This window comes from Cyanistes caeruleus, chromosome 1 (assembly GCF_971803275.1).
Source record: "Cyanistes caeruleus chromosome 1, bCyaCae1.hap1.1, whole genome shotgun sequence".
Classification (NCBI taxonomy): Eukaryota; Metazoa; Chordata; class Aves; order Passeriformes; family Paridae; genus Cyanistes; species Cyanistes caeruleus.
In genome coordinates, this window is record NC_141701.1 from 5,059,986 (window position 1) to 5,087,313 (window position 27,328).

Sequence of the window (27,328 nt, forward strand, 5' to 3'; positions counted from 1 at the left end):
ATATGTGCAGAGTTGCCTTATAATACTTTAGAAGTTGTGGATGGTTGACAATATATATTATGACAAGTATGAAGTTCATTTAATATGTGAAGGTAAATAAGAAATAGGTTTTTTTATACATGATAAACAGGGGTCAAATTAATCCTCAGATCTAATGAGACTTTATAAGATGCAAGTTGACCCTTCTTGCTCTGATAACCGTTTTGAGTGGGACAAAGTAAACATAATTTTCCAAATTAGCCTTTTCCCAGGTGTAGGTTACAATGTTCATTTGCACAGACACAGAGTAACTGGGACATCAAGAGCATTTTCTGCTACCACACTGTCCCTAGGCTTTGGTTTTACTGTGTATATTCTAGTGTGTGTGGGCTTTAAACTCCAAAACATCAGGAATGAAGTCCTACTTGGTCAACAGGCATAGGCACAGAAGGAACATCTCATCCAAGAAATCATCTCATCCATTCCCAATCTTGCCAGAGCAGTTATCATTTGGAGTGGGTGGTCACTGTGTGTTTGTGGTGGAGTTTAGCATGAGGTAGTTTCAGGTGGTTTCATCTGTGGCTCACACCTAGGTTCACTTTTAATAAACTCCAGTTTTTCCCATTTCCCATGGTTATAGGGCTTTGTCAGTTGTTCTGCTGTACATATATTAATGTTACCCTGGAGGAAAGAGCTAATAGAGATAAATCTTTAGCTGTTTTAAAACAGACATTGGGAAATTTAGCTTAATGAAGGAAATTTTTACATGGTGCTAAATTGGTTTAAGCATGATTTAAGCCACTATAAAGCTTGTAGGTATTAGGACTTTCCTCCACCATAATTAGATTAGGTTTCTTTGGTGGGTTTTTTTGGTTTTTTGTTTGTTTTTTTTTACTGTTCTGTACATAACAAATGTAGCAAGTTCACTGCACATCTGATTGCATTTAGGATCATATTGAAAAGATTCATGAACATACAATGATTAATCTCTGTGGAAGATCTTAATTGACTGGCAGTATGCATTGGTAGTGGAAAAACTGATGCTAAACAGAGGGTTGACACCAAATTGCAGAAAGTTTTTTCCCCTCCTGTTGCTCTTTTAAGTTAATTGATGCACTCTGTTCTCATCTCTTCTTGGTAGTGGTTGTTCTGGGCTTTTTTTTTTTTCATCCTTGCTGGCAGCTCTGCTTCTTTTATAACTTTTTCCTCTATATATATATACTTTTCTCCTTGGCTTTTGTGGTTATCAAATCTGTTTTCATTCCTTCCTTAGTGTACCTTATTTTCACTCTTTAATTTCTTCATTTTTTTAGACCTTTTAGGACAGATATGGAATATGTAAATATTAACATATTTTCTTAGTTTTTACTTGTACACATTGAGAAGAAAGGAGTGTTTAGGACACCGGTAAGGTAGGAAGATATTAAAAGTCTCCTCTTTTCTACACAGCAAACCCAAGTCACCTCTAATAGCAGCTTTGTATTCAATTCCTGCTTTACTTGTGTGTTTCCCTCGAAATATCCTTCTCCAGTTAAAACCTGGAATTTAATTTTACCTGAACTTTGAAGTTTTCTCAGCTAGAAAGATTCAAAAGCAACTGATGTATCTTAACCTACATCTTCATTAGTCTTTTATTAGAAAAACAGTAATTACAAATGAACAGAGCAGCAGTTTGATACAGAAATGCTGCTGCTATTCCCCTTTCCAGAAGGAAAATGTTAATCCTGTCTGTGGCCACACACTTGCTCCTCTGACTTTGTCTTTCTGAAGTACTGCTAAAGACTCTGCACATGACAGAAGCAGAGCTCTTTCCTACATCCACAGTTTGTTGTTAATCTGTTTTTCTCTGAATCCCTGAGAAGGAAAAGCTCTTGGATTAATAGAGAAAAGGTACATTGTATGCTAAGAGCATGATAAAATAATCATGTGATGTTGCATTTAATTTATGGAGAAGAAGAAATACTAAGAATTCCTGAGAAACACGTGGTCAAGTTTAATTATATTTTTTTAAACAATGATAATGCTGATTTGTGTGAGTCATTCAGACCACATCAGCTTCAAGACTTATTCTTTTTAAGGATAGCTATGAAACTTTCTATAGACTTAATGATTTTTTTCATCTAGCTCCCTTAGCTGCAAAACTGCCAATGCTGTTGCCATTTAGCAATTTGGTGGGTTGACCAGGTAGCCTCCTTAGATTGTAAACTTTTTTTTTTTTAATTTGGGGATAGAGCATAAAACAAATCTTATCTTTTGCTTTAGGATTTATCCCTAATAGTAAAGGACATAGTAAAATTCCCATCTAAAACTACTTTGTCCTAATTATTTCATATTTTCTCACTTTGCCAAACATAAGCATGTTCATTTGTCCTCAAAAGTACAGAGTGATATAAATAAAATATTACTGAGAGAAGAAAAATTCTGATTAGCAGTGCCTAAAAGTATATGTGAACTTTTGGATGTGGGATGTGAATTAAGGACATTTTCATTATTTTCTTTAATAGGATGAGATATTTAATTAATAAAAAATAACAAAACATAAAAAGCCACGCACAAAACCACAGGAAAGATTAAATATAACAAAAAATTTAAACTTAAATAACTTAAATATTACTTACTTTAGCAGTGACTCGTAATTCAACTCATTTGGAGTTAGACCCAGCAGCAAAATCTGTTTTGGGCCAAATCCAGCAGTCACAGCTCTGCTAACGTTTACTGGTATTTGCAGGTGGGCACCTGCAACAGAAATTCTTCAATCCTGGGCCTTTTATTTCCACCAGGGACAATGGTACTGCAACACAGGTTCCTCTTCATCTCCCATTCCATCATGATGAAGGAATTTTGTAAATTGATACCATGAGAGGAAAAAAAGTAAAATTAAATTTCTTTCTTTCCTTTCCTTTTTTTTTTTGGTTTTTTGTTTTTTTAGATTAAGGGCATCACAGTGTTTAATAATCAGATAAGTTGTGTATTACCAGTGTTGGGAATAAGCATAGAGTGGTTGGGGTGTGAAGGCACCTCCACCTTGAAGGCTGTCCTGTTCCAAGCCCCTGCCATGGGCTGGGACACCTTCCACTAGACCAGGCTGCTCAAGCAGGGATGATGAAACTTGATTTGGAGGAGAGGTTTAAAGGAAAATACAGGTCAGGTGTGACAGACATCTTCTATCTGCTGTAAATGAGATGCAAGTTGAGGACTCTTTGATAGTGTGGTGGAAAAAAGAGTTCATGGAAAGCTTCCAGCCAGTGTGAGCTGAAGACCTGTCCCTTTCTTTGCACAGCTTTCAGCAGGGTTCACCTGGGCCAGACTCAGAGCAGTGACCCCAGGATTAGACTCCCATTGCTTCCCACAGCTGTGCAGCTCCTTCCTCTGCTTGAGTTTCCCTGGGGAATGATGTTTGTGCTGAAGGACAGATTCAGCTGTAATATTAATTTGTGTGCCTGCTATAGATGGACAACTCATTTTTGGGGGCACACAGGAAGGCTTATTATTTGTGTTTTATATTTCCTTCCTATTTTTGGACCAAAGAAACAAATTGTTGCAAGAGACCAGATGCTGGCAGATACTAGTTTGCTGTTAGCCACCTATAATTTTTGCTAATTACAATTTGCCTGTTAACTGGATGCCTTTTATATTTAAATTGCAAGCTCCCTAGCAGGGGAAAATTCAACGTTTTTGTTGGTATCCAGCACAAAGGATACTCTGATCTTGTTATTTCTTGTAGTCACTCCCAGACCTCCTGATCACTTCAGACAAGCCTTAATTTTAGTCGGCTTAAAAACTTTGGTGCTCAGACTTCCTTTGTTTTAAGAAAGAGGAGAAATCAGCATTGCAAATAATTACAAGTAATTGGCTTAAGTAATTTACCACGATGTCGTTTGCCACTGTTTTTAGACAAAAAAATCAAAGTAGAGCATAGCATGGCAAAGAAGTGCCCCTGTTTCCTATCTGATACCATCACTGGTACTTGGGGGTTGTAGTTTATTCTTTCTTTTCTTAGTTTAAAAGTAAGAGTTTTGGCTTGGTGGCTTTTGTGGGTTTTTTGTTTTGTTTGGGCAATTGATGATTTCTTTTTCTCTTTTAAAACTCCTTTCTTCTCTTGTTTGAACTGTGTCTGCAGCAACAGCATGTAAAGAACTCTGGGTGCTCTCAAGAGCAAATACCAGAAATTCATGAATCTTGGCAGGTGGTGACATCCCATGCTTTACTTGAGTCATGCAGGAGCTGACATGGGCAGTGATGCACTGGGACGTGTCAGGGATCTGAAATCAGGTCATGGGATCTTCGCCGAGACCTCCCCGTTGATACAAGTGCCTCCAAATTCCAGTGTTGCCTCACAAAGGAGATAGATGCCAGCTGGGAAGCACTCCAGGCTTCTGAAATACCCCTTTGGGAAGATGGAGCTGTAAAAAGAGGCTGTACCTACTGCGTGCTGTTGCTTCATCCTTGCTTTTTATCTCCTCCTCTGCTTGTGGCGCTGTTCAGAGGAATCCACTGTCCCTTCTGATTTCCCCCCTTTCAATGGAAAGAATCATCTTGGTTTGTTGTTTGGCATTGTTGCAGGTGGAGCTGGAGGTCACGCTGCCAGGAGAAGGAAAGGACAGGATATTTAAGGTGGCTATAAAGTGGATGTCCTGTGTGAGTTTGCAGGCTTTGCATGATGCCCTTTCTGGCCGGCTGCCGAGTGTCCCGTTTGAGACCATCCAGGCCCTGGATGTGGTGATGAGGCACTTGCCTTCCATGAGGTGAGGGGAAGCCCTTGAGGTGCTTTAGGTGTGACTTGGGTGCTTTGGTGGCTCTTTGGGTAGTCTGTGTGGCAGTGGCAGGCTCAGGTGAGGCCATTGGTGCTTTCCTGCTCACCCAGTGGAATTCAGAGCCTCCAGCCTGGACATGAGAGCCTTTCCCCAGAGGTGTCAGACTGACCCCATGTTTGTGTGCTCAGGTCAGGGGGGCTCTGCCATCTCCCTCTTTCCTCTGTAGCCTTGGAGAAGGAGGCTCTCCCTGAGTGGGAAGTGCTTGGAGTTTGGTAGACTTGGAAGGGTGGATTTAAAACAGCTTCTTACCATGCTCCTGTGTGTCCCTGGACAGATGTTTATTGCAAATTTTGTGTAAAGGTTACAGTGCTAGGGGAACATTAATGTCACCCTGTGTGGCTATTTTGATAGGAAAGAAAAAGTTGGAAATTATTTGTTTGTTTTTCAAGTGGAACCTACAGCATTTTCAGTCACACCCAAGAGATAGTGGGCTTAATTCTGCTGCCGTGACAGGAGTCACTTAAGACCACTGTGCAAATTATATTCAGTTAGAAAGCAAAGAACGAAGTTTATTAGGGCTGAACTTTCCCATATCGAAGCTCTAAACAGATAATGAGTTTTGTATATGTAAATTACTTTAAATAGCCTTATAGAATGTTGACTTTATCCTCAGACATAGGATAGGAAAAAATAGAATTACTTTAATCAGGTTTTACAGCGCAGAAAACAGCCCAGAATGTCAGATATCTTTGCTTAGAGGAACACATTGGCTCTGGGTATGATTTGTTTGCTATTAAGTTTGCAGGAGTTAATTATCAAGATGAAAGATGGATCAGAAATATTTTTTAGATCACTTATTTGCCCTCACATAGTGTCTGTAATTCAGAATATGGGGAGAGATTGTTACATTGGTTTTAATAGCAGGGACTTTTTTCTTCTCTTACGGAGGCACAGTTGAAGTTTTAATAGAATACAAATAAAAAGTTATTAATGCTTTTTTGTTGGTATTAGTAGATATATTAAGGAATATACTGAAAATAAATTTAAACTTGAGTAGTAGGCAGTTTCTTACTGTAACAAGCTGGGTTTTGAGACCTGTAATCTGAGCCTTGCCAGGAATCTCAGATTATTTGTAATGTTAATCACTGACATTTCTCTGCTCTCGTGAAAAAGAATTTGCATTAGTTATGGCTTTATTGCAAATTTTGCTTTAGTTTTCTGATGCGAATTTATTTGCTTTCTTGCAGGTATACTCCTGTGGGGAGATCTTTCTTTACAGCATCAGAAGGGTGCTCAAATCCTTTGGGTGGTGGCAGAGAGGTTTGGTTTGGCTTCCATCAGTCAGTCAGACCTTCATTATGGAAAATGATGTTAAATATTGATGGTAGGTACTAGGAGGTATTTTCTTGTTTCTTTTTGCACCTTAATGGGAAGGCAAAAATTTAATTCCATTTGTTGGATTTCCTAATAATTTCCTCTGTGTTGTTGTAACACACCATTAATGTTTTTGTCTGCAGTGTCTGCAACTGCATTTTACAAAGCACAGCCAGTTATTGAGTTTGTCTGTGAAGTTCTGGACTTCAAAAGTATTGAAGAACAACAAAAACCTCTGACAGATTCCCAAAGGGTAAAGTTTACCAAAGAAATAAAAGGTAATAAAGAAATTATTATACAGCTGCTTTATTCTGTCTGTTACCACTGTGTGTTTTAAATATTTTCTACAGCAGGTGCCTTATTGGGAGACAAAAATTTCATGTTTTCATGGAACCTATCAGTAGTACCAATCCCAGTTTCATGACAAAAATATTCCAATTCCTAATCTGATTTCTGAATGTTTACAAATACTGGGATTTCATGTTTTTTTAATTACCCAGTCTTAAATTTTTCCAATTACTGATGTTGGGTTTTTAATATTTTTGGTTTTACTAATAATTTACCAGTGTGTTTTTATATACTTAGGCATCTGTCCTGCATATACTCTCCTGGAAGTAAATAACAGTTATTGTAGTGTGTAGTGACTGAATCAGAGAGAACAGTAGGAAGAAATCTAACTGGTTTTGTTCACTGAAAGCTTCTTCTGAAAAATGGAGATATACCTGATACTTCTGGCAGAAAGCAAACAACTTTAAATAGACCAAATCCATAAATCCATCCTGCACTTTCCTTTTGTGTTTTCAAAACACATCAACAAAATTATCTTTGCCCAACTAGAAGTTAGCAAGAAAAGTGTAAATAAATCCTGAGTTGGCATTGGTTGTAAATGTTGTGAAAGGATAATCAGGCACTGAATTGCTTCACCATGGCCTCGTTCCCATGAGCTCCTAGAGAGGCTGTTTGGGGATTCCACTCCACCCACACCCCAGTTCATTAGCTCAGGCTGGGCTGCAAGAACTGGAGGTCTTACAGACCTTGTATGTTTAGACAGAAAATATAAATAAGGGGTTTTGTTACAAGGAGCTTGTGTGCCCTTTTTGTCCTTTCCCCATCCTGGGCTTCCTTAGAGGTACAGAACTGGAATTTGCAGAATGTGCTCAGTGTCATCTGTGAGCTCTGGGGGCTTTGGGATTTCATCTTGTCTCTAGAATTCTCTGTTGAACTTTGGCTGAAGGTCAGGAATTTTGAATTTTAAGACTGTAAATTGCTTTTTGAGTTCTGTCTGGGCTACCCTTTGGGGCTAAATAGAATGGCTTTATAATGCTGTTCAGCTGGTCTCGTGTAGCAGTTCAGGACTGACACTTTGATTTTGGAGACATGGTGATTTGTGCTGTCCAATTTTTAGGTCTGAAGGTGGAGATAACACACTGTGGACAAATGAAAAGGAAGTACAGAGTGTGCAATGTCACCAGACGACCAGCAAGTCACCAAACGTAAAGTATTTTTCTGTTTTTTCAACATGTGTTTGATCTCAGGCTAGAAAAATATCTTGCCTGCCTTACTGAGGTGGGAAAAGTTACCTTTAAAAATTATGCTTTCTTTGGTTAATATCCTTAAATATACCTCTAAGTATTTTCCCAATTTTGCTCTTATTTTTGTTCTATTTTTATACTATAATAAGTATCATGGCATTTGAACCAATTGCACTGTTTTAGATCTGGGAGGGTTTTTTTGTTGGGTGGGTTGTTTTTTTTCTGTCATTTATGGGTTTCTTTAAAGTTGAAAGGACAGGGTGTCTTATTTGTAACTTAATGTTTCCCTCAACTGGAATAAAAAAGTTGTGCCAGTTGGGATCAGCCTCCTGATGTTGCTTATTTGCAGTATCTTTTTCCTCTGGAAAAAATGTTTCTTTTTAACTACCAACCAGAGAGTTGCAGATAAGTTGAATATGGAGACAGTGATTTCCATTTTTAAGGAAGTAATATAAGGAACAAAACTGATACCAGCTTTTTACAAAAAGATAACTGATCAGTATCTGAATCTAGTATTTAATCATGGGCTTTGTTTCATCCTCCTTTAATAAGCTTAACTTGTGCCAAGAAGTGTACTGAGGAACTGTAGGGGAAGCATTTTGCATGAAGTAATAACTGCTTTCCATATTTGCTTTCCAACAGATTCCCACTTCAGCAGGAGAATGGACAAACAGTTGAATGCACTGTAGCTCAGTATTTTAAGGACAGGCATAAATTAGTTTTACGCTACCCTCACCTTCCATGTTTACAAGTTGGACAAGAGCAGAAACACACATACCTTCCTCTGGAGGCAAGTAAACTCATAGAGAATTCTGTATTTTGGGGCTGGAGGAAGGGGGTCCAAGAGAAAAAGGGTTCAAATGTTGGCAAACTGTTTTCTGAGCAGCCAGATTTTGAGAAATTCTGTAGTGCATCAGTGAAAGAAAAGCCATGAGCCAAAAAAATATTTGGATTGTGTTTAATTTTCTTTCTGTGGGGAAATTTCAGGTGTGCAACATAGTGGCAGGACAGAGATGCATAAAGAAACTCACTGACAATCAAACTTCCACTATGATTCGAGCCACTGCCAGATCAGCCCCGGACCGGCAGGAAGAGATCAGCAAATTGGTGAGCGTTGTGTCAAACGTGAGGCAGGTGTAGGAATGAGCTTAATTTTGCTTAACCTGAGCAGATACTGACTGTTGTGTTTGTGCACTGCATGCAGGTTATGAGCTTGGTTTTATCCATTTTTATCATTTCAGATGCGGAGTGCAAGTTTTAACACCGACCCTTATGTCCGAGAGTTTGGGATAATGGTCAAGGATGAAATGACAGATGTGACTGGCAGAGTCCTACAGCCTCCCTCAATCCTCTATGGAGGCAGGGTATGTCCAGTGGCTTCTGTATAGTCTGTGATGGCTTCTAGCACCAGATGTGATGGCCTCTATAATCTGGTTATTTTAAATAAATTGTGTGCAGTGAGAGAGATGTCATGGGTGTATTGTTCAGAATTTAAATTTCGGGTCTCAAAGTCCTTAAATGTATTGGCCAATTTCCATCTCTCTCAATTGCTGTTTTATTTCTGCAAGTAAAGCTGGGTTAAAAATGCCTTTTTTTGCCTGAAGCACTCTTTCATTGTGTGTTGTAAGAAGCAGCGTGCAAATAGTGGTTCAAATCAATGTGTATGGAGAAGAACAAAGACCGTTTCAATTATCACTATATATATTTGTAAATATGCTGAAGTATTCCTGAACTTCTGGTTGATTTTGAATATTCTGGGAGAGGCAGCTGTATTAAGGGCAGTATCATCTATATCATCATGTCTTTCCCCAGAGCCATCTCTTCCTGTTTGGAATATTTACCCACAGGTTTTTATTTTACAATGGCTTTTCAGATGGTGCTTCTGACATAATCTTTCTCCTGCAATATATTTTAAAAACAGCTTGAGAGACAGGATTTTTTCATCAGTTACATACTTTGACTTATTGCAAGATGAAAAGCTTTAATAGCTGGGGTAACATCATTTGTGGAGGCTTTTGATAAACCTCTTCAGATCATGCATTGCAAGCTGAATATAATTCTGTCCCTGTGCACAACAGGCTTGTGCCTCCAAACCCATAATGGGAGAGGATCCTGAGTTTTCTGCCTTAAATTCTTCAAATGACTCAGGCAAATTATCTCAAATCTCCCTTCACTGGCAGGTTAAGGTACCCCAGGCCTGACCCTGATTAGGGGACTGCTTTCATGAACTATTCTGGCACCAGCAGGTTGGGGGAGCTTAATGGTAGATGAATGTTGGAAAGTCGTAGTAGGGGAGGCACTGCCTACAGCACACACAACTGTGCAAAATCCATTATCAGATTCATGTGTGTGTCCTGAAAAATGCCCAAAAGCTTTAGTTGTTGCTGCTAGGTGAGAAGGAAGACATCGTGGTAACTTGTCTAAAGCGTCTGTCAGTATTTATTAAGGTAATTAACATCACCAGAATTACTTTAGCTGCTTTATTACATCCCTTGTCCTCTAGATAATCCATCCCAGTAATATCTGCTTGGTGGGAGAAATAAGTGTTGGGCAGGTCCAAGCTGAATTTGTGATTACCTTTCTCAGCTTTTTCACATTTTTTCCTGGAGTTGTGAGAGTGACAGTGAACCACTATTTCCCTCTACTTAGTGATGTGTAAAATATTCATAGTACTTAAATTAACTTTTCCTTGGAAAGTTCACTGAGCAATTGCAAAGTCACTGTAGGAATGTAGGTTCTTGTTAACATTCCATACGGAATCTTACTTTCCATGTATAATTTCTATTTGCTGCTGATAAATGCAACCAAAGGCAGTGATCAGCAATAAAAATGAACAATGTGAGCTTTATTGTTCACCTGGCTAAGAAGCTGTCTTGCTACAGTGATAAAATGATTATTATGAGATCAGGTGGATGTTTGTACAGGGGAGAGAATAACCCGAGAGAATAGATTACCTGCCAATTGGAGGGAAGTAGAAGCAAAGCTAATTTTTGTTTAGCATCAATCAAATTTTGCATTAATGTTTAATTTTTACCTTTCACTTCTAGAATAAAGCAATTGCTACACCAGTGCAAGGTGTCTGGGACATGAGGAATAAACAATTTCACACTGGAATTGAAATAAAGGTTTGGGCAATTGCCTGCTTTGCTCCCCAGCGCCAGTGCACTGAAGTTCATCTTAAGTAAGTGTGTTGTATAAGGTGGTGATTTTATCATTTATTATGGATGCAAATGTCATGATTTTACTTTTATTAAGAACATATTTTTGGCTAAATTGTTTAACATATGGCAATATATCTTCTGTGTCTTTGTGCTTTGAACGATGCCAGTCTGATTTCAATACCAGCATTAGGAAATCCTCCAAATCAGACTTAACAAAAGCCATTTCTGCTCTATGGCAGGTTTCTGACCAGTAAGGCCTTAGGACAGGGTTTAAGATAACTGAAATGATGTAATGATGGGTGTTTATCACTAAGTATTTCTTAAGAGTGACAGCTAACATGTGTGTTCTCTTAGGTTCCTTTCCTGGTTATATGGAGTAGATTTATTCATGCAGAATTTCTTTAAAAAGGAGATTTTTGGTCCAGACCTTTTCCTTCTCAGAGTTTCTGGAATGTACAAGTTACTGTATGTGCCAGATGAGTAGGACTGGTTGTTCTATTGACTCTAAATGTTTGAATGAAACTTTCAGATTTGTTTTCTTTGTCTTTGGATGGGACATGATAGTTCATTACAGTGACACCTGCCATTGGCTCAGGGAAGGTGTGCAGGCCCAGATCAATGTCTGATCCTTCCTTCCACATGCAGCTGCTTTCCCTTCATGCATGGACAAGTGCAGCCAGTGGAGCTGCCCTGGCAGTGACTCAGCTGCTCTCTGGGAGTGAATGTAAGGCAGGGATTGCTGGCACTGGTGGCATTGCCATGGCAGTGTTCCTTCAGATGATTTGCCAAACAGCTTGGGAATTTTTCCTTAACAAGTGATGAGCAAATAGTGGGAATCTTTATACTTTATTCCCATTGTGTGAGGAGGGAAGGGACTTGTTCTCTCCAGGCACGTGTTAAGAACTGGGCTGCCAGAGAACTTCCCCTTCCATGATGTTGCTTCAGTGGAAAGGCTGTGTAAACGAAGTTACTCAGTTTTGAGAAATAGGCAGAAGTCTTCAACATAATGAGCCAAAATAAAATTATTTGGATGGCTTAGAATGAGTTTGTGTTTGCCATGAAAGGACATTACTTCATGCCTGGAAAATATCTGCATCCCATTCCATCTTGTGGCTTCTTGTTACTTCTTGTTGAGCAAGCTGGAACTCGAATGCTGCTGATTCGTCAGAGTAAAAACCTTCAAATGCTCTCAAAGTCTTCAAAATCATCCTGCTTTACCTCTTGGGAACAGAGAGAGAACCTTTCCTTGCAGGCACTGTACTTCCAGATGGACTTTTAAAGACTCATACCCTGACTTGTTTCAGACTTGAATGTTGAAATGACTGAGGGTTTTGGGTAGGAAGGGATCTTAAACATCATCTTGTTCCAACCCCTCTGCCAAGGGCAGGGACACCTTCCCCTAGACCAGATTGCTCAAAGTCTCATCCAGCTGGGCCTTGCACACTCCCAGGGATGGGGAGATGTTCTGCCACTGACTGCTGTAGTGAGTGCTTGTTTTTCCAGAGGGAATACCCATTTTCTGCAAGGAGCCTCAGGCTGCAGGGCTGAAGCTCACAGGCTGTTATGATTCATGCAGTTTAACAATGGGTTTGGAAGAAGCTAAATCTTTGCAGCCTCTCAGTCAGTGGCACCCTGTGGTGAAGATGAGCAATGTTTTAGACAACTGTGGGGGGAGTACCCACTCCAACTTAACAAAAAGGGCTTTTATCTGTGAGTTAAAAAGGCTCACAGGTGGAAGCCTCTGAAGAAATTTGGTTGTCTCCATATCTCACCACTTTCATCAAAGGGTGACATTTTTTTCACCAGCCTAGGAGAAGGTTTGCCTTCACCTCCAGGATACACGTTTTCTCTGGTATCTATGAAATTGTGCATTACTATGGATGCTAAAGCAATTCCCTGAGACAATTGCTGGTAATTTCTCTTGGTTGTTTTCACCATGAAGAAAAAAAGAGAAGAACTCCAGCCCTTTCTGTAGTGGTAACAGATGGAATTATGTTAGAGCGGTCTATCCCAAATTGTCATTGCTGCAGTCTTTTTGCAAAAAGTATTTTATCCTGTATTTCCCATAGAAATAAGGTAGAATTTGCTTTGGAAATGAGGTTTATTTTATTAATGGTGTTATTTATACAGCATATTTCCTGTCTTTCTTTCAGTGACTACACAGTCAATTGTGTAGTTAATTGTCAATTAAAGATGCACTTGGGGTTAAATTCCCAGGTTTTTGGACAGCTTTGCAAGTTTACCAGGATTGTTCCATTAAAAATAAGATCAAATACAAGGTGGATTTTTATTGTCTGATAATGTAATGTATTGATGTGCATTCCCCAGGTCCTTCACAGAACAGCTGCGGAAGATTTCCAGGGATGCTGGAATGCCAATCCAGGGGCAGCCCTGCTTCTGTAAATATGCCCAGGGAGCTGACAGCGTGGAGCCCATGTTCAGACACCTCAAGAACACTTATACTGGGCTGCAGCTTGTTGTAGTCATTTTGCCAGGAAAAACACCAGTCTATGGTCAGTGAGTGGAAATGGTGCATTTCAGTCACAGTTTTGTGTGTTTTTAATGAATTATCCAAAGCAGAGAGGTTTAATGCTGGTTTAACTCTATAAATTCCAGTTAGAGAATGGGTTGTAAATAAATTTTACTATTTTTCTTGTGCTGCATGATGTTTTATATTAAGACCTAATTATTTTCAGTATGCTGTCTATGATTTTACTTTTCTTTTCCCCATGCTGGTTGCATTTGAGATTCAGGTTGTGAGAAAGCAAACACAGGGCTTTGGTGAGATTGACATTGATAGGCAGTGGATTATAATATGCTTAATAAAACTCTTGTGCTGAAAATTCCAAGTGATTGAAGATGTAATGACTTCAAGAGCTCTAGCTTTTAGAACATCTTTGCTTAGTTGCACAATTTGCCTTTGGCAAAAAAATGTTGAGTGAAGGAGTTTTCTGTCTATTTTTCTTATTATTTCAATTTTTTTTAACTCAGGTTGCAAGGATACAGGTGCACAGAAGGTCAAAATTCAGCAAACTAAACTGTTTTTTAGAAACAGTCTCAATTAGTGTGTTCTACATGGCATACACACATGGGTTTTAATAGGTTTTATATAAACCATTCATTTTTCAGCTCTTCCTATAGGCAGAACTGCTTTTTTTCCTGTCCTGCCTCCCTCCTTTTTTTCATTTACCTTGCCCAGCTGGAGCAGCAGCAACAATTTTTCTCCCATAGTTAAATGGACTCTTCTCTGATGGATCCAATCTTCCAAGCACTTGCAGATTTGTTTTATCCCACCCCTCGCCATTTTAATATAGCACAAAATAATTTTCCAACTTAATATTATCTCCTACAAGATGAAAAGATATTAAGCAAGGCACCTTAAGGAAATAGTACTTTTTTTCCCCCCTTGAATTCAGCCTGCAAAGGAAGTGGCTCATCTCTAATTTGTACAATAGAAATTTGGTGCAAAATGACATTTTTACTATTCCTGTTTGGCATTAAAAAGGAATTATTTTCCTCTACTTAAGCACTGAGAGGATGTGGTACTGCTCTCATCTTTTTTCCTTGTCATTATCTTTAATTACAGTTATTTCTTCCCCCTCTAATCATCTCTCCTTATTTTCTCCCTACGCTCTTCCATACCCTGCACTTCCTATACCCACAGTCTTTCTTTTCTCTTCTTCCCACCCTGCTCTTTCCCTCTCCTGTTGCCAAAGAGGGTGGTTCATTTTCTCTGAGCCAGTCCTGGAGCCTAAATTTCTTCCCTGAGTGTAAGAGTACATAGGTCTCTGAAAGCCTTGAAATCTCAGTTTTGTTAACAATAGGATTTTATTTAACCTTTGGAACTGTACAGTACTTAATGAGTTTCTTGAAGTTTTTATGGGCTCACCACTTTTCTGTGCAAGTGATAAAGGTGCAGAGAAGAACTGATAAACTGCTTGGCTGAATATTGCTCAGCACTTTACTGTTAGGTTTGTGTTACTATTCCAGAGTTTAATAATGCAACAAGTGCTGAGTATCCTTAATATCCACATTGCCTACATCATTAGCCAAAGCTGATGATATAATGCTATAGTTGTAAAGTAAGAGTTAATTAAAAAATTCTTAGTTAATATAAGCCAACAGTGCCTTTAATTATTGCATTTAGGACCCAGTTATGTGGAGCAGAGCAGAACTGAGTGGGTTTGGGGTGTAAGTTTCATTGTGTTCCTTTAAACTTGAGCACCACTTTGCTAAAACTCCAGGTGTAGTTAATTGGCACCAAATTCAAGTCTCCCCCATTGTTTTATTTGCAAATCTTTGTTTTTTGTTTTCCTCATTCCGTAGCGGAGGTGAAGCGCGTTGGTGACACGGTGCTGGGAATGGCCACTCAGTGTGTGCAGATGAAAAACGTCCAAAGAACAACACCACAAACTCTGTCCAACCTTTGCTTAAAAATAAATGTCAAATTAGGAGGTGTAAATAACATTCTACTTCCACAGGGAAGGTAAGTTCCTCTTTCAAAGCAGGGGTTGTTGTATTGCAGAGAATGTGCGTCATGCTGAGACAACCGGGAGCTTTTATCTGCAGCCATAGCACTGTAGCTTAAGTGACTCTTCAGACAAACTCTCTTTTGGCTTCTAATAAATAGTCCTGCAAAAGTTAGGTTATGAAATTTATAATTAAAATATTGTTTTAATGATCTGACCGCTGAAGTGCACAACTGCCACTAGAATACCACTAGAATTCTATTTGCCCTGAGTTTTCAAAAACAAATAGAGACCACTTGGAACAGTAGTGGCTTTTCTTTTGGTCAACATTCTTCTCTTTGAGACTCTTAACCACAGTGGAGACATGAGCCTGCATTGGGCCATGGACTGTGCTCTCAAAAGTTCTGAGTTTGCTGACTGTGAAACCCACTGTCTCTCAGGTGTCCTCTGCATTCAGTGGAGTATTGGGATGGCCCTGGATGTGCCAGCATCCAGAACATTTGCCCTGTGCACCTGACCTTGTCAGCCCTTGTGCTGTCCATCCCTCCCAAAAAGTACCTCTAGTACTGCCACTTCTCTCAGCTGTTGGATCCCTTCCTCAGGGGTCTTCCAGGGCATTCTGTGATGGTGATCCTGCGTTCTGTCTCTCTGAACAATCCTCTCTTACATTCCTTAAAAGCTGTTCCCAGAGAAGAAGGGGCCCTGGCTCCCAAAACCCAAGCAATACCCATGTCCTGGGTCAAGGATGGCTCAGCTGGAACCTGAACAGCTGCAATATCTGTGGGTCCATGGCTGCACCATTGGACTTCCCCTCTTTGAGACAGGGACAGGGAGGGCTTCCCAGCAGCTGGGGAAGAGTCTCAGCACCCAGCCTGTCTCTTCCATACCCCCATCCAATCTCGGTGGTTCATTGCTGAGATGGGCAGTGGGGCAGGGTCAGGCAGTGGGGCAGGGCCCCCTGCTCTTTGGCAGCATCCCAAGTCTCTGGGGTAGACATCAGGGTGGCAGTCCCACCTTATCTCTAAATGCTAAATAGATAAGGCCTATCAGCAATGCCAGCCATTGTATGATATCAGCATCTAGAGAAAAATCTGAACCTTTTGAAAGGTGGTGGGGTGCATCCAAAGAAGTGAGTGAAGGATTGGAGAAAAACTCCCCCATGTATTGCTTCCTCACAATGGGCACCATTATTAATGAAACCCCACAGACATGAACTTAGTCTGTGGCAGTTGTACAGCCATGTGTCCACATTCCAGAGAAAGTTTACAATCCAGGAATTGCTCACCTTATTGACCTGTTGTGCAAACTGGATTGCAGCCACAGTAGCCTTAGTCATAGCATCCATATTTAAATATGGAGCTGCAAATGGGGAAAATGTAGCCACAACCATGTGCCAACCAAACCAGGCTAAGTTAGACCACGTGGTGCCTAACAAGGTTTCTGTGTTCTGCACACAGAATTAGGTTACCCAGGAACTATTATTCCTTTTTCACCATTTCCTTTCAATGCCCTCAAGCCCCACACTGGTCACCAAAAACTGTGCTGGAGACAGGTGTCTGCCAAGGAGGGTGGGAATCTTCCTGGAATGGAAAAGATGACCCCCTCCCTTCAAATTATTTTAACTTTGGGGGCTTTCAGGCAAAGATGTGGGTAAGGGAATAACAGGTTTTTTACCAGAAAATTATATATATATGTAGGCAAACAACAATAACAGCAATAACAAAACACAAACAACAAGAAATTAACAGAATTCCAAGACACCCAGCTATGTTTTTTGTCTCCTAAGTACAGTCTGTTCATCATCTCTTAGGCAACAAATGGGAAGAAAATTCCCTGAGGAAGAAAAACAAAGAAAAAACCAAAGAAGTCTAATCCCCAACATTACCTTCCCCTTTCTTTTAAAGAAGGTCCTTATTTCAATTAATCTTCAATTAATTTATCTCCATGACTATTAACAAAGAAATTATGGTGGCCCAAGATTTCCCGTTTGAAATTGTTTTATTAAGGAATAGAATTGAAGTTTAAAACTTGGGTTGCAGTGCTTTGGTGTTCCTCTCTTTGTGCAGTGGTTTAATCTCTTAACCTAAAGATCTGTTAAAAACTTTCAAGCTCAGTTTTTAAAAAAAATCTGCTTTGAAAAGAATAACTTTGATACCTACTATTTTTGGACTTCCTTACCGAGACTGTTTTTCATTTGGAAAAATATTTTTATTCATAGCATCTGCATATGTGCACAGTCATTTTATTTTCTCAGATGCCATTTGTTACTAAGGGATCCACTTTTACTCCTTTCCATGGTCTAGTTGATAAAAACTGGAATTGTTCAAGTTAGAAAAAACTAAATATATTTTTAAACTAATTTTTAATTAAGAGCAACAATTAGCTGTGCTTTAAAAATCTGTCTAAGTATTTAGCATGAGAACCTTAATCAGGATTTTTAATTACTGCCACAGGACAAGTGACCAACTCTGATCAAGTGCCAGTTGTTGATGAATTCACTGCAGGAGTACAAGTGCTGTTTATTTGAGTTTTAATGTGCTTTATTAAGCATAAATCTTGCTGCTTTTACAAATTTCCTTTCTCTTTGCCAGACCCCCAGTATTCCAACAGCCTGTTATATTCCTTGGTGCAGATGTAACTCACCCACCAGCTGGGGATGGGAAAAAGCCTTCCATTGCTGCAGTGAGTAAATTGTGTCCTGGTCTTTAACCCTAGCTCCCTCCTGCTGCTCAGCTCTAATGCATTTTATTGCTTTCAATCCTTTTGTGGTCCATTGCTTCTGATTGCCTAATTATAGGATTATAAATTATTTTTCTGCAGGAATTCATTGAAACTTCAGAGAGCTTGCTCTGATGCTAATTACTTAAATGTGTGTATTAGCTTGTAAAATGCCTGAGCTGCTGATACACAGAGGAGCTTTTCTGGAAGCTGATATTTTTCAGCAGCCTGATAATGAGCTGGTGCATGTTTAAATCTGCTTCTTCAGCACTTAGAAATGTTCAGAATTTCTTCATTGCTGATAGGGAGCTAGGCTGGCTCAGCTGTGGTTTCTGGGGACTCAAGCTTCCAGAAAACACAAAATGTGCACTAATGTCTTGGAAATGTACTTTTTAAATACAGGGAATGGTCTTTAGCTTGTGTTATGTCAAACACCTGTAGTGGCTGCTCAGGATTGTTTAATAACGAAGATCTTTGGTGATGTTATGTATCTGTATTAAAAAGTTTCACCTGTGTGTCCAGACAAAACCAGGTGGAGATGTGCTCAGTTTTTTAGGTTTTTTTGTTTATTTTTAAGTCCCATGCCACTTTAACAGGATATAGATGCTAACATTTCATTAACAGAAAAATCCCTTCCCTTGATGAAGGGTGTGGATATTTCTGTGGCCCATCACCATTTCAGTTGGATGGAGCCAAAAAATGAGCTTGGTGTCTTGGAGTTCAAACTCCTGTGCTGCATTCTTAACACATAAAACTTAATGGTTTTATGGCATCAGTGCTCCAAAATGTATTTGAATTTTTAAGTGCCTGAAGGTGCAAACAGGATATGAGTCTTTCAGATTTAAAACAAGTTTTCTCTTTCAGGTGGACTAAACCCAGAGCTGTTTCCAAGCACATTTTAATTCCAAATACATCTTTGTCAGGCCAACCACTCAGTGTGATAGAATTAAAGACAGTGCAGTTATCTCACAAAATACTTCTATTAAAGTGCTTTTTGGTTTGATGCTGAGCATTTTTCCCCAGGTTGTAGGAAGCATGGATGCCCATCCCAACCGTTACTGTGCCACCGTGCGGGTGCAGCAGCACCGCCAGGAAATCATCCAGGATTTGGCTGCCATGGTCAGGGAGTTGCTTATCCAGTTCTACAAATCAACGAGATTCAAACCAACTCGCATCATCTTCTACAGGGATGGTGTTTCTGAGGGGCAGTTCCAACAGGTGATACTGATCTTTTTGAAATACTGATGGTGTAGTTTTGTGGTAGGAATGGAATTTTATAATACCACCTTTAAGTGGTTGGAGTTACAAGAAGTGCAACCTCAACAAATCTTCCCTCAACGAATTTGTTGGATTCTAACCAAGCAGGCAGGAGAGGTGTTTCCGTATTTTTCATGTGCTTTTGAAAATACTTTTCCCCTTTAAAATATTTCCTCTTACAAAATTATAAGTGAAAAGTGTAGCTTTAGCACTCAAGTTATGTTCCACATCTGTTTCCTATTTTGGATATATTAGTCAGACTATATCCTATAGAACTTGAGCAGTAAAGAAAAATGATTTTTTTTTTTTAATGAGGATTAATAAATACTGGATTTTCAGTCATTTTTATTCCTGTTAAAACTCATCAGATACTTTATCATATTTATTTTGTTTGCTTGCTAGTACCATATTTTATGAAATATTTTTGTGTATATTTTAAAGACATTTATATACACTTTCCAACATGTAAATAAAAGATTCAGAATTGAGTCAGCTTCTCAAAATCCAGGGGAATAGAGGAAAGGCCACTTGCTAAACTTGAGTTGATAAATTCAAGTATGAACTTTTGATATATCCTCCTTTCAGTTGTCACTGGTTTTCACTGAATTTTTTCATGTATAATTAACCCACATTCCAAATTGTTGATTTTTGGTTTGTTCCACTTTACTTATTATTGATGTCTGTAGTCCTGCATGGGGCTGCACAAAGCTGAGAAAGAGCAGCTGAGCATTTCTGGATTTTATCCCTTGTCCTAGTCTGAGAAATAATTAGTCTGTTGTATTCAGTAGCCTAATTAAATGTTCATTTGTATTTGGTAGTTAAAAAGATTTTGACATGCAAGTTATTAGTCCGAGCCTTGTGCTTGGAGCTGAACGAATATAGAAGCAGCTCTCCTGGCTCAGGAAACTGATGATGTAATTTGCCCTTATCAGGGGAAGAAATTAAAGTTTTGTCCTGAAAACTTTGACATCTCATTACTCTGAGTGACAGGCAAAAAGGAACATGATAAATTAACTGTGGATAAATAAAATAAATCTGTAGATAAATAAGAGTAATTTGTATGATGGCAATTGTTCATGTTGATCACACCTCTCTGTGTGTGGCTTAGGTTCTCCACCATGAGCTGCTGGCTATCAGGGAGGCTTGCATTAAACTGGAGAAGGATTATCAGCCTGGCATCACATTTATAGTGGTGCAGAAAAGGCACCACACCAGACTCTTCTGCACGGATAAAAACGAACGGGTACGTTCTCATTGAGACCCCCAAATGTCCAGCAAGCAGTGAAGTCACCAATCACTGTTCATCTGTGGTACTTGCTGGGTGGAGATCAGACTCCCCAAGTTGATTTTTGGTACTTTCTGGGTGGAGATCAGACTCCCCAAGCTGATTTTTGGTACTTTCTGGGTGGAGATCAGACTCCCCAAGTTGATTTTTGGTACTTTCTGGGTGGAGATCAGACTCCCCAAGTTGATTTTTGGTACTTGCTGGGTGGAGATCAGACTCCCCAAGTTGATTTTTGGTACTTTCTGGGTGGAGATCAGACTCCCCAAGTTGATTTTTGGTACTTTCTGGGTGGAGATCAGACTCCCCAAGTTGATTTTTGGTACTTTCTGGGTGGAGATCAGACTCCTCAAGTTGATTTTTGGTACTTTCTGGATGAAGAGGAGACTCCCCAAGTGCAGGAATGGAGCTGTTGCTGAGAACAGAGAGTTTCTCATGGCAAAGCTCTGATCACAGATTGGACTTTCCATGTTCTCCTTCCTTCTGTCAGGCTTCTCCATGGGAGCACTTGGATCCCACTAGGCTTCAAGGCAATAATTAGTATCTCCCAAAGCTGACATGAAGGTGATATATTAATAAATGTTGTGACTACAGATGTTAAATAGTTTGAAAATAAAGAGTATTTCTACGTTCTGCTTTGAAGAGATTTTGAGGGAGGAGGGAAGGGTCTGTCTGACAAGGAAGGATTGTCCCCTCATACAGATATAAACAGGAAAAGTTTCTCCTGTCCTGGAGTGGGAAGGTGAAAAGAATTTGAAAAATCTGTTGCAGGAGCTTCTTTTTATGTTATTCAGAAAAACAAATCTTTTTAGGTGGTTTCTAAGAAGATTTTGCAGCTTGTCTCTTTTTTTCATTCACCATAGTAAAGACACTCCAGATTTTCAGTTGGAATAAAATTTCAGTTTTGCACATTATTTCTTCACTTTCTGCTTTTTATAGATCTTTTTCTTGTGTTTGTTTTCTTGGTTATACAGCTGAAAAGAAAAAAAACCACCCATTGTGTTGTGCCTCAGTGTCTTTGCATTTCCTGTTTACACAGGTTGGAAAAAGTGGAAACATTCCAGCTGGTACCACAGTGGACACAAAAATCACCCACCCCTCAGAGTTTGACTTCTACCTGTGTAGTCATGCTGGGATTCAGGTAAGACATTTTGTGTGGCATGGTAACTTTTTAACTGTTCATGTTTGTACTAAAGCTATTTTATCTGATGGCTTTTTGTCAGATCTGAAGTTTTCAAGATGAAAGTACATTTCAGAATTATCATTTAATTTTGGAGGTGAAATTTTGAGAAACACAGTCCTGTTATAAAAGGGGAAGGGATTAGTTTGATAGGGATCAAGGAAGGAGGTCGTTTGCCTTTGAAAGGAAAAATTAGCTGAAAAGTGTAGAACTGCTGCCTGTGGTTTTGGAGGAAGCGCCTGTTTTGCTGCAGTTCCCCTGCAGAGGTGGAAGTTCAGGAGGTGTTTGGAATGCTGATGAGCTGTGTGATCTGGCTCCAGGGAACAAGCAGACCTTCTCACTACCACGTGCTCTGGGATGACAATCGCTTCTCGTCGGACGAGCTGCAGATCCTCACCTACCAGCTGTGCCATACGTACGTACGCTGCACGCGCTCTGTCTCCATCCCTGCACCTGCATATTATGCACACCTGGTGGCCTTCAGAGCCAGGTACCATCTGGTGGACAAAGAACACGATAGGTGAGTTTGGAGTTTTGAATTTTTGCAGAACTTGAAGGCAGTGGGCTTGTTAATTCTGGGCTCAGTGGTGTCCTCAGCAGTTTGAGGGTGGATTTGCTCTCACCACTCAATTATGCTGCTGAAACAAAGCAGAAGATGTTCCTGTACGTGCTGTTTTCTGTTTCAGAACCTCAGTGGTGCCTTAAGGGTAATTAATGTTCGACCATTCTGTTCAGAGGAAACTAATGATACAGGAACATATGCAAGGAGAGGCAGATTAAATACGGTTTCTCTTCCCCGCCCCCAACCTGTTGGTTTTTGTTTTCCCCCCCTCCCTTCTCTTTCAGTGCTGAAGGAAGCCACACTTCTGGCCAGAGCAATGGCAGAGATCACCAAGCACTTGCTAAGGCAGTCCAGGTGCACCAGGACACGCTGCGCACGATGTACTTTGCTTGACATGTTTTAATGTTCAGCGGCTCCGGACAAGGCAGAGTTGGATTCACACCAGACCAGCTGCACTTAGACCAACAGATGCCCCACCCCAGGGACAGCCAGCAATGAGTGATGCTTCTTTATTCTTTTCTTTCCCATTTGTAAGGAAGCCTTCCGTCCAGAATTTCAGACTTGATCACAAACTGCATTCTTGTACCAAACCCCACTGTTGTCAGAAATGTGGTTTGCCAAAAATCTCTGAGCTGCTTGGTATAAAACAGACCCAGATTTTATAATTAAATCAAGAGCTGCAATCTCAGGGCTTAGGGAAGAAAACAAAGAACCAAACCAACAACCCAACCCACAAAACTCCTCATTCAGTTTGCTGTTCATTGACTTGCTTTCAATAATTTGGAAATATTCATACTAAGGTGTGATGAGCTAAAATGCTGTGAATCAGCTTTTAGTACAAAGGAAAGCAGAGCATTTTTTGAGTATTTATGAAGCCTTGATTATTCTTGATGCATTTACAAAATTCTTATTTTCAAAATAAGAGCGTGACAAAATTCTGATTTCTAACTGTCTTATAAAGAGTATTCTCAGATTATTCTCTGTGTGTCTAAGGGCAAATGTATTTTCTGAAGCTTGTTCTTGAATGTTTTTTATTGTGCTGCATTTTAAAATGTTTTTCATAGACTAAAGATGAACTTTAAAAAAAAGAGAAAAAAACAAAACTGTACCTAAGCTTTTAATAGCTCCAGTTAGATTGGCGGAAGCAAATGTGCCATTTAAAAAAATTTGTAAAGATTTTTTTTAAATCATACTGACAGCTAACTTTAGGATTTGTCATACAGGACTGTGACACTTACTTTCCAAAGTCTCTAAAGAATACGGGTCTGTGGTGATGAATACAGTACAATCCTTTTTCACTGTTGTTTGAGTTAATGTAAATTTTATATATGTTTCACAGTATTAATGTGATAGACTAGATGCTATTATTTATTTTTATTTACTAAGGAGTGCTCATTATACTTCTGTTAACATATCAAGAATGCTTTGAACTTAGAAAAATCCTTTTTGTGAGGACATTACTCTGCAAATGCAAAAAAAAATATGCAATTGATGTGGTGAGAGGAGAGAGATGCAGCCAGTGTCTGTTGTAGCTTGGGATTTGCAGAAAGGCTTTTTCAACGTGCACACAACACAGCAGGTTTTACCTCTGCGGTTCAGACGCACACAAGACCAACATCCTTCATTCATTCAAGCACAAAACAATTGTATTTTATTTATATGTTGAGTAGTGGTGAAGCAGGAGCTCTGCTAGAGGAGAGTGGTTTGCTGGAAATAAGGCTGAAGTCAGAGAATCTATGCAGTAAAGATAAAAATTAGGAAACTGAGGTTTACTTAGGGAGGTGAAACTCTCTTCATTATGCATAAGATCCGTAGGAAATGTGAGAGTTTTGCCATTCTCTTAGGAGAAGCATTAATTAAAACTGATAATTATTAGACAGATGCTTCTGTTAGTTTGCACACTGGATTCATAAAAACCATAACACACATGTAAACCATTGCACTAATGACGATGCCACGAGCAGGTGTAGGAGAAAACGGAAAAAGCCCAAGAAAGTAGTTTATGCTGACTTGATCTTGTTTGTTTTTCCTTGAGATAACTGAAATAAGATGCTGAGAAGGCAGGTTGGAAAACCTTCATTCTCTTCCACGATATGGATTTTGCTCTTTTCCCTTTTCTCCAAGCAGCTGCTCAGTCCCTGTTTGGACACTTTTACCTCTGGCCACTGGGATGAGCGAGTAGCTTTAACCCATGCAGAGCTCTGGGCCACAGAGCAGGTCAGCTACAACCAGGTGGTATTGGATAAGCTATAAAATGCCCAACCTTTGCTGCATAAAGACCTTTAGGTACATAATTCCAGTTCAGACCTTCACCTTGTAGCAGTGTGTTGGTTGTCAGTGTTTCGTAGGTGAAATGTAGAACCTGTTAATGGAATAATCATATTTGTACTTTTCTAATTGGGTGATTAGGCTGCTGGCTCAGAGTGTCTTCTTGGTCATAGTTCTATAAATTCAGATTTCTGTAAATTTGAAGCAAATCCTAGGTAGCATTGTCTGTCTTGCTGTGTGCCAGCGAGGTTGTACCTACCTCCCCTCAAATACCCCTAAGCTGCAGATCCTCCCCGTGGTGGGTGTGTTGCACTTCTCTGTGTTTCCTTCAGAGCTTTCCTATTTCAGTGAAGATATTCATTTGGCAGAGTTTTATATAAGAATTATTTTTATATTAATTCTTCTTATAAAATAGGATAAAGATCATCCATTTTAAGACATCATTTAACTTATTTGCTGTGTGTTATGCAGAGACCTCTTGGATGTGAAATTCATCCCCTCCTTTCCATGCAGATCTGGGACAATGGAATTGTACAGGTGGTCAGGTGGGGTGAGGAGGGCAAGATCTGTCTTGACCTCAAATCTCATTTCTGAAGTAGCCTGGGACTGCACTGCATCCTATTTAAGATGTTTCCTTTGTGAGAAAAGGAGTTTTAGGCAGGCCCTTAATCTGAGAGTAGCTGTTGTTTATGTATCCTCTTGGAATGAGCAGAAATTCTGTGTAGCTTTCCTTCCCAAAGTATGAAGAACTTGGGATGTTTATGTGCATTTCAGGCCATTTTTACCTTTTACAGATCTTTCTAAGCCTCTGATACTGCTAATTCTTTATGCCTCTTTATGCCTTTATGTGTCTCCCTCATTTTCCCTCCTATCAGTGGTGAACTAGTGAATAATTTAAAGCATTTTTTTAAAAAAAAATATTGATTAGGTATATACTTTGTAAAGTACAGCATGCTGGCAGTCCAGCACCTCTTCTGGGAATATTTTTACTATAAATTACATGTTCAAGAATGTCTCCTGTCCCAAAAAACCTGCCACAAACACGTAAAATCTCAGTATTATTTTTTCATTCTGTACCTCCCACATGTTTGGTGTAGAACAGCAGCATCTCAGGTCAACACAAAGCTCAAGAAGTCTCAGTCCCCCCTGTTTTGCTGGTGGAGAAGTGCCAGCTGAGGTCACAGCTCTGAGTCTCTGGGTCACTGTGCAGGTCAGGTCAGCAGTAACCAAATTTGTGCCACCCTCTGGCACTTGGGGCATTTTCCAGCCTATGCAAAGGAGTCCCACTGCACAACCCCCAAAAACAGCATCAGCAAGTGTGAAATGCTCCTCTTGGGAGGTGATAAGTACTCTCAGAAGACATGAAATACTTAAAAGTTTGTCTTTTTTTCCCTGATGTGCAAAATCTAATGCAATAATGAGGTTTGCTTAGTGGTGGAAATTTCTGCTCCAGTGGCTGAACAGAGTAACAGTCCACTCCATCTGTTCCGGCACCCAGGAAATAACTGAGCTGATCCTTAGGAGCAAATGTTCTGTTGGGAAATGCTGGAAGGAAGTGGATTTGTCTCTGCCTTTATGTGGCATTTAAGACAGCCCTATGCAATTTAACACTTGTGTGTGTGTATGCACTGATGTACAGAGTGAGATCACTTGTTTAATTATTAGAGCTCCTTATTTTGGCTTGGTTTGCTTTAGAGTATTTGACTTTGTGAATTACAATCAATGATCTTCCATGTTCCAGAGGCTTTGGCACAGGAATTCCCTCATTTCTTGATCTGTCAGGTGACAAATACCTTTGATCTCCATCCAGGCCCCCCAGGCAGCATTCTGATTGTGAAAGCAAAAAGGTTATGAAGGTTTGGCTTTAATTTTGCCTCTCTCAATAACTCCTGCAGCTTTTGTCTGTTGTAACAGAGTCGTGTTCTTGTTGGATCATTTTTATAACATAAGACAGGAGGTTTTTCCACAAGGATTTTCAAATTAAAACTTCTGGAGAGTAGGTGTGAAGAGCTTAGTTTTTGGTTTTTTTTCTGAAAAGATTGAAATTTCTAAGATGTTTCTAAGTTTTTCTTTCTAACTAAAGATTTTCATGTATGTGCCCAAAAGCTTTTGATTAAATAGTAGACACAGTCAAATAAGCATCTCTGGTGGCATAAATAACCCATAAGGGACTTTTTTTTCCTTTAAGACATCTTTTACACATTAAGTAAACGAATGTAAGAAGAGTTCTCAGTATTTTTTACACTTGAAACCAGTGTAATTAGACTCAGTTGTTTTCCCATTTTTTAATATTCTTCTTCTGCCATAACATCTCTCTCTTTGTGTAGTTTTCCCCATTCCTAATGCAGGACAGTCCTTTGTATTTTGCTTTTGTATTCCATTTGGTAACATGCTTCTTGATGCACACATGCCATCTTTCTTAAGGAAAACTTCAAGTAGAAGGTAATTGCACTGATTTTTGGGTTTTTTTAAACTCCCTTTTTACTGTAAGAATTTTAATTTTTTTTTTGCATCTGCTGTAGCTGTTTGAAAATACTGTAAATAGTGCTCTGTACAGCAAATACTGAAATGCTGGGGATACCATTCCTTGTTATATTTTCCAGAATACTGCCACATTTTCTAGTGTTGAGATGGGAGCTTTGGTGTTAAATGCTGTTATACTTTGTGTGCACTATGGTATCAATCCAAGAAGGGCGCAGTTGCTGTATTACAGTGGGAATACTTAGGGTTTGTCTGAATTTATAAAGCATTTCTCCCTTCTCTCCTCTGTGCACATTTCTCCCAGACCACAG

General features: G+C 39.4%; 1 protein-coding gene across 8 annotated transcripts in view; it reads left to right on the plus strand.

Moving 5' to 3' along the window:
* AGO2 (argonaute RISC catalytic component 2) overlaps positions 1-26,717 on the plus strand; it is a 57,663-nt gene extending 30,946 nt beyond the window's left edge. For 7 of the 8 annotated variants that reach the window (XM_086877832.1, XM_086877820.1, XM_086877836.1 and 4 more), the window contains 16 exons: positions 4,543-4,724; positions 5,981-6,117; positions 6,251-6,385; positions 7,513-7,600; positions 8,282-8,429; positions 8,627-8,746; positions 8,881-9,003; positions 10,687-10,820; positions 13,129-13,313; positions 15,127-15,286; positions 17,861-17,951; positions 19,011-19,205; positions 20,353-20,487; positions 21,566-21,667; positions 22,027-22,226; positions 22,553-24,120. In XM_086877832.1, coding sequence (XP_086733958.1) covers positions 4,543-4,724; positions 5,981-6,117; positions 6,251-6,385; positions 7,513-7,600; positions 8,282-8,429; positions 8,627-8,746; positions 8,881-9,003; positions 10,687-10,820; positions 13,129-13,313; positions 15,127-15,286; positions 17,861-17,951; positions 19,011-19,205; positions 20,353-20,487; positions 21,566-21,667; positions 22,027-22,226; positions 22,553-22,661 — 2,244 coding nt within the window. In that variant the 3' untranslated portion in view covers positions 22,662-24,120. Of the gene's footprint in view, positions 1-4,542; positions 4,725-5,980; positions 6,118-6,250; positions 6,386-7,512; positions 7,601-8,281; positions 8,430-8,626; positions 8,747-8,880; positions 9,004-10,686; positions 10,821-13,128; positions 13,314-15,126; positions 15,287-17,860; positions 17,952-19,010; positions 19,206-20,352; positions 20,488-21,565; positions 21,668-22,026; positions 22,227-22,552 lie in introns of all 8 variants that reach the window. The other variant, XM_086877816.1, reaches the window with a different exon arrangement.
* Positions 26,718-27,328: the final 611 nt, after the last annotated feature.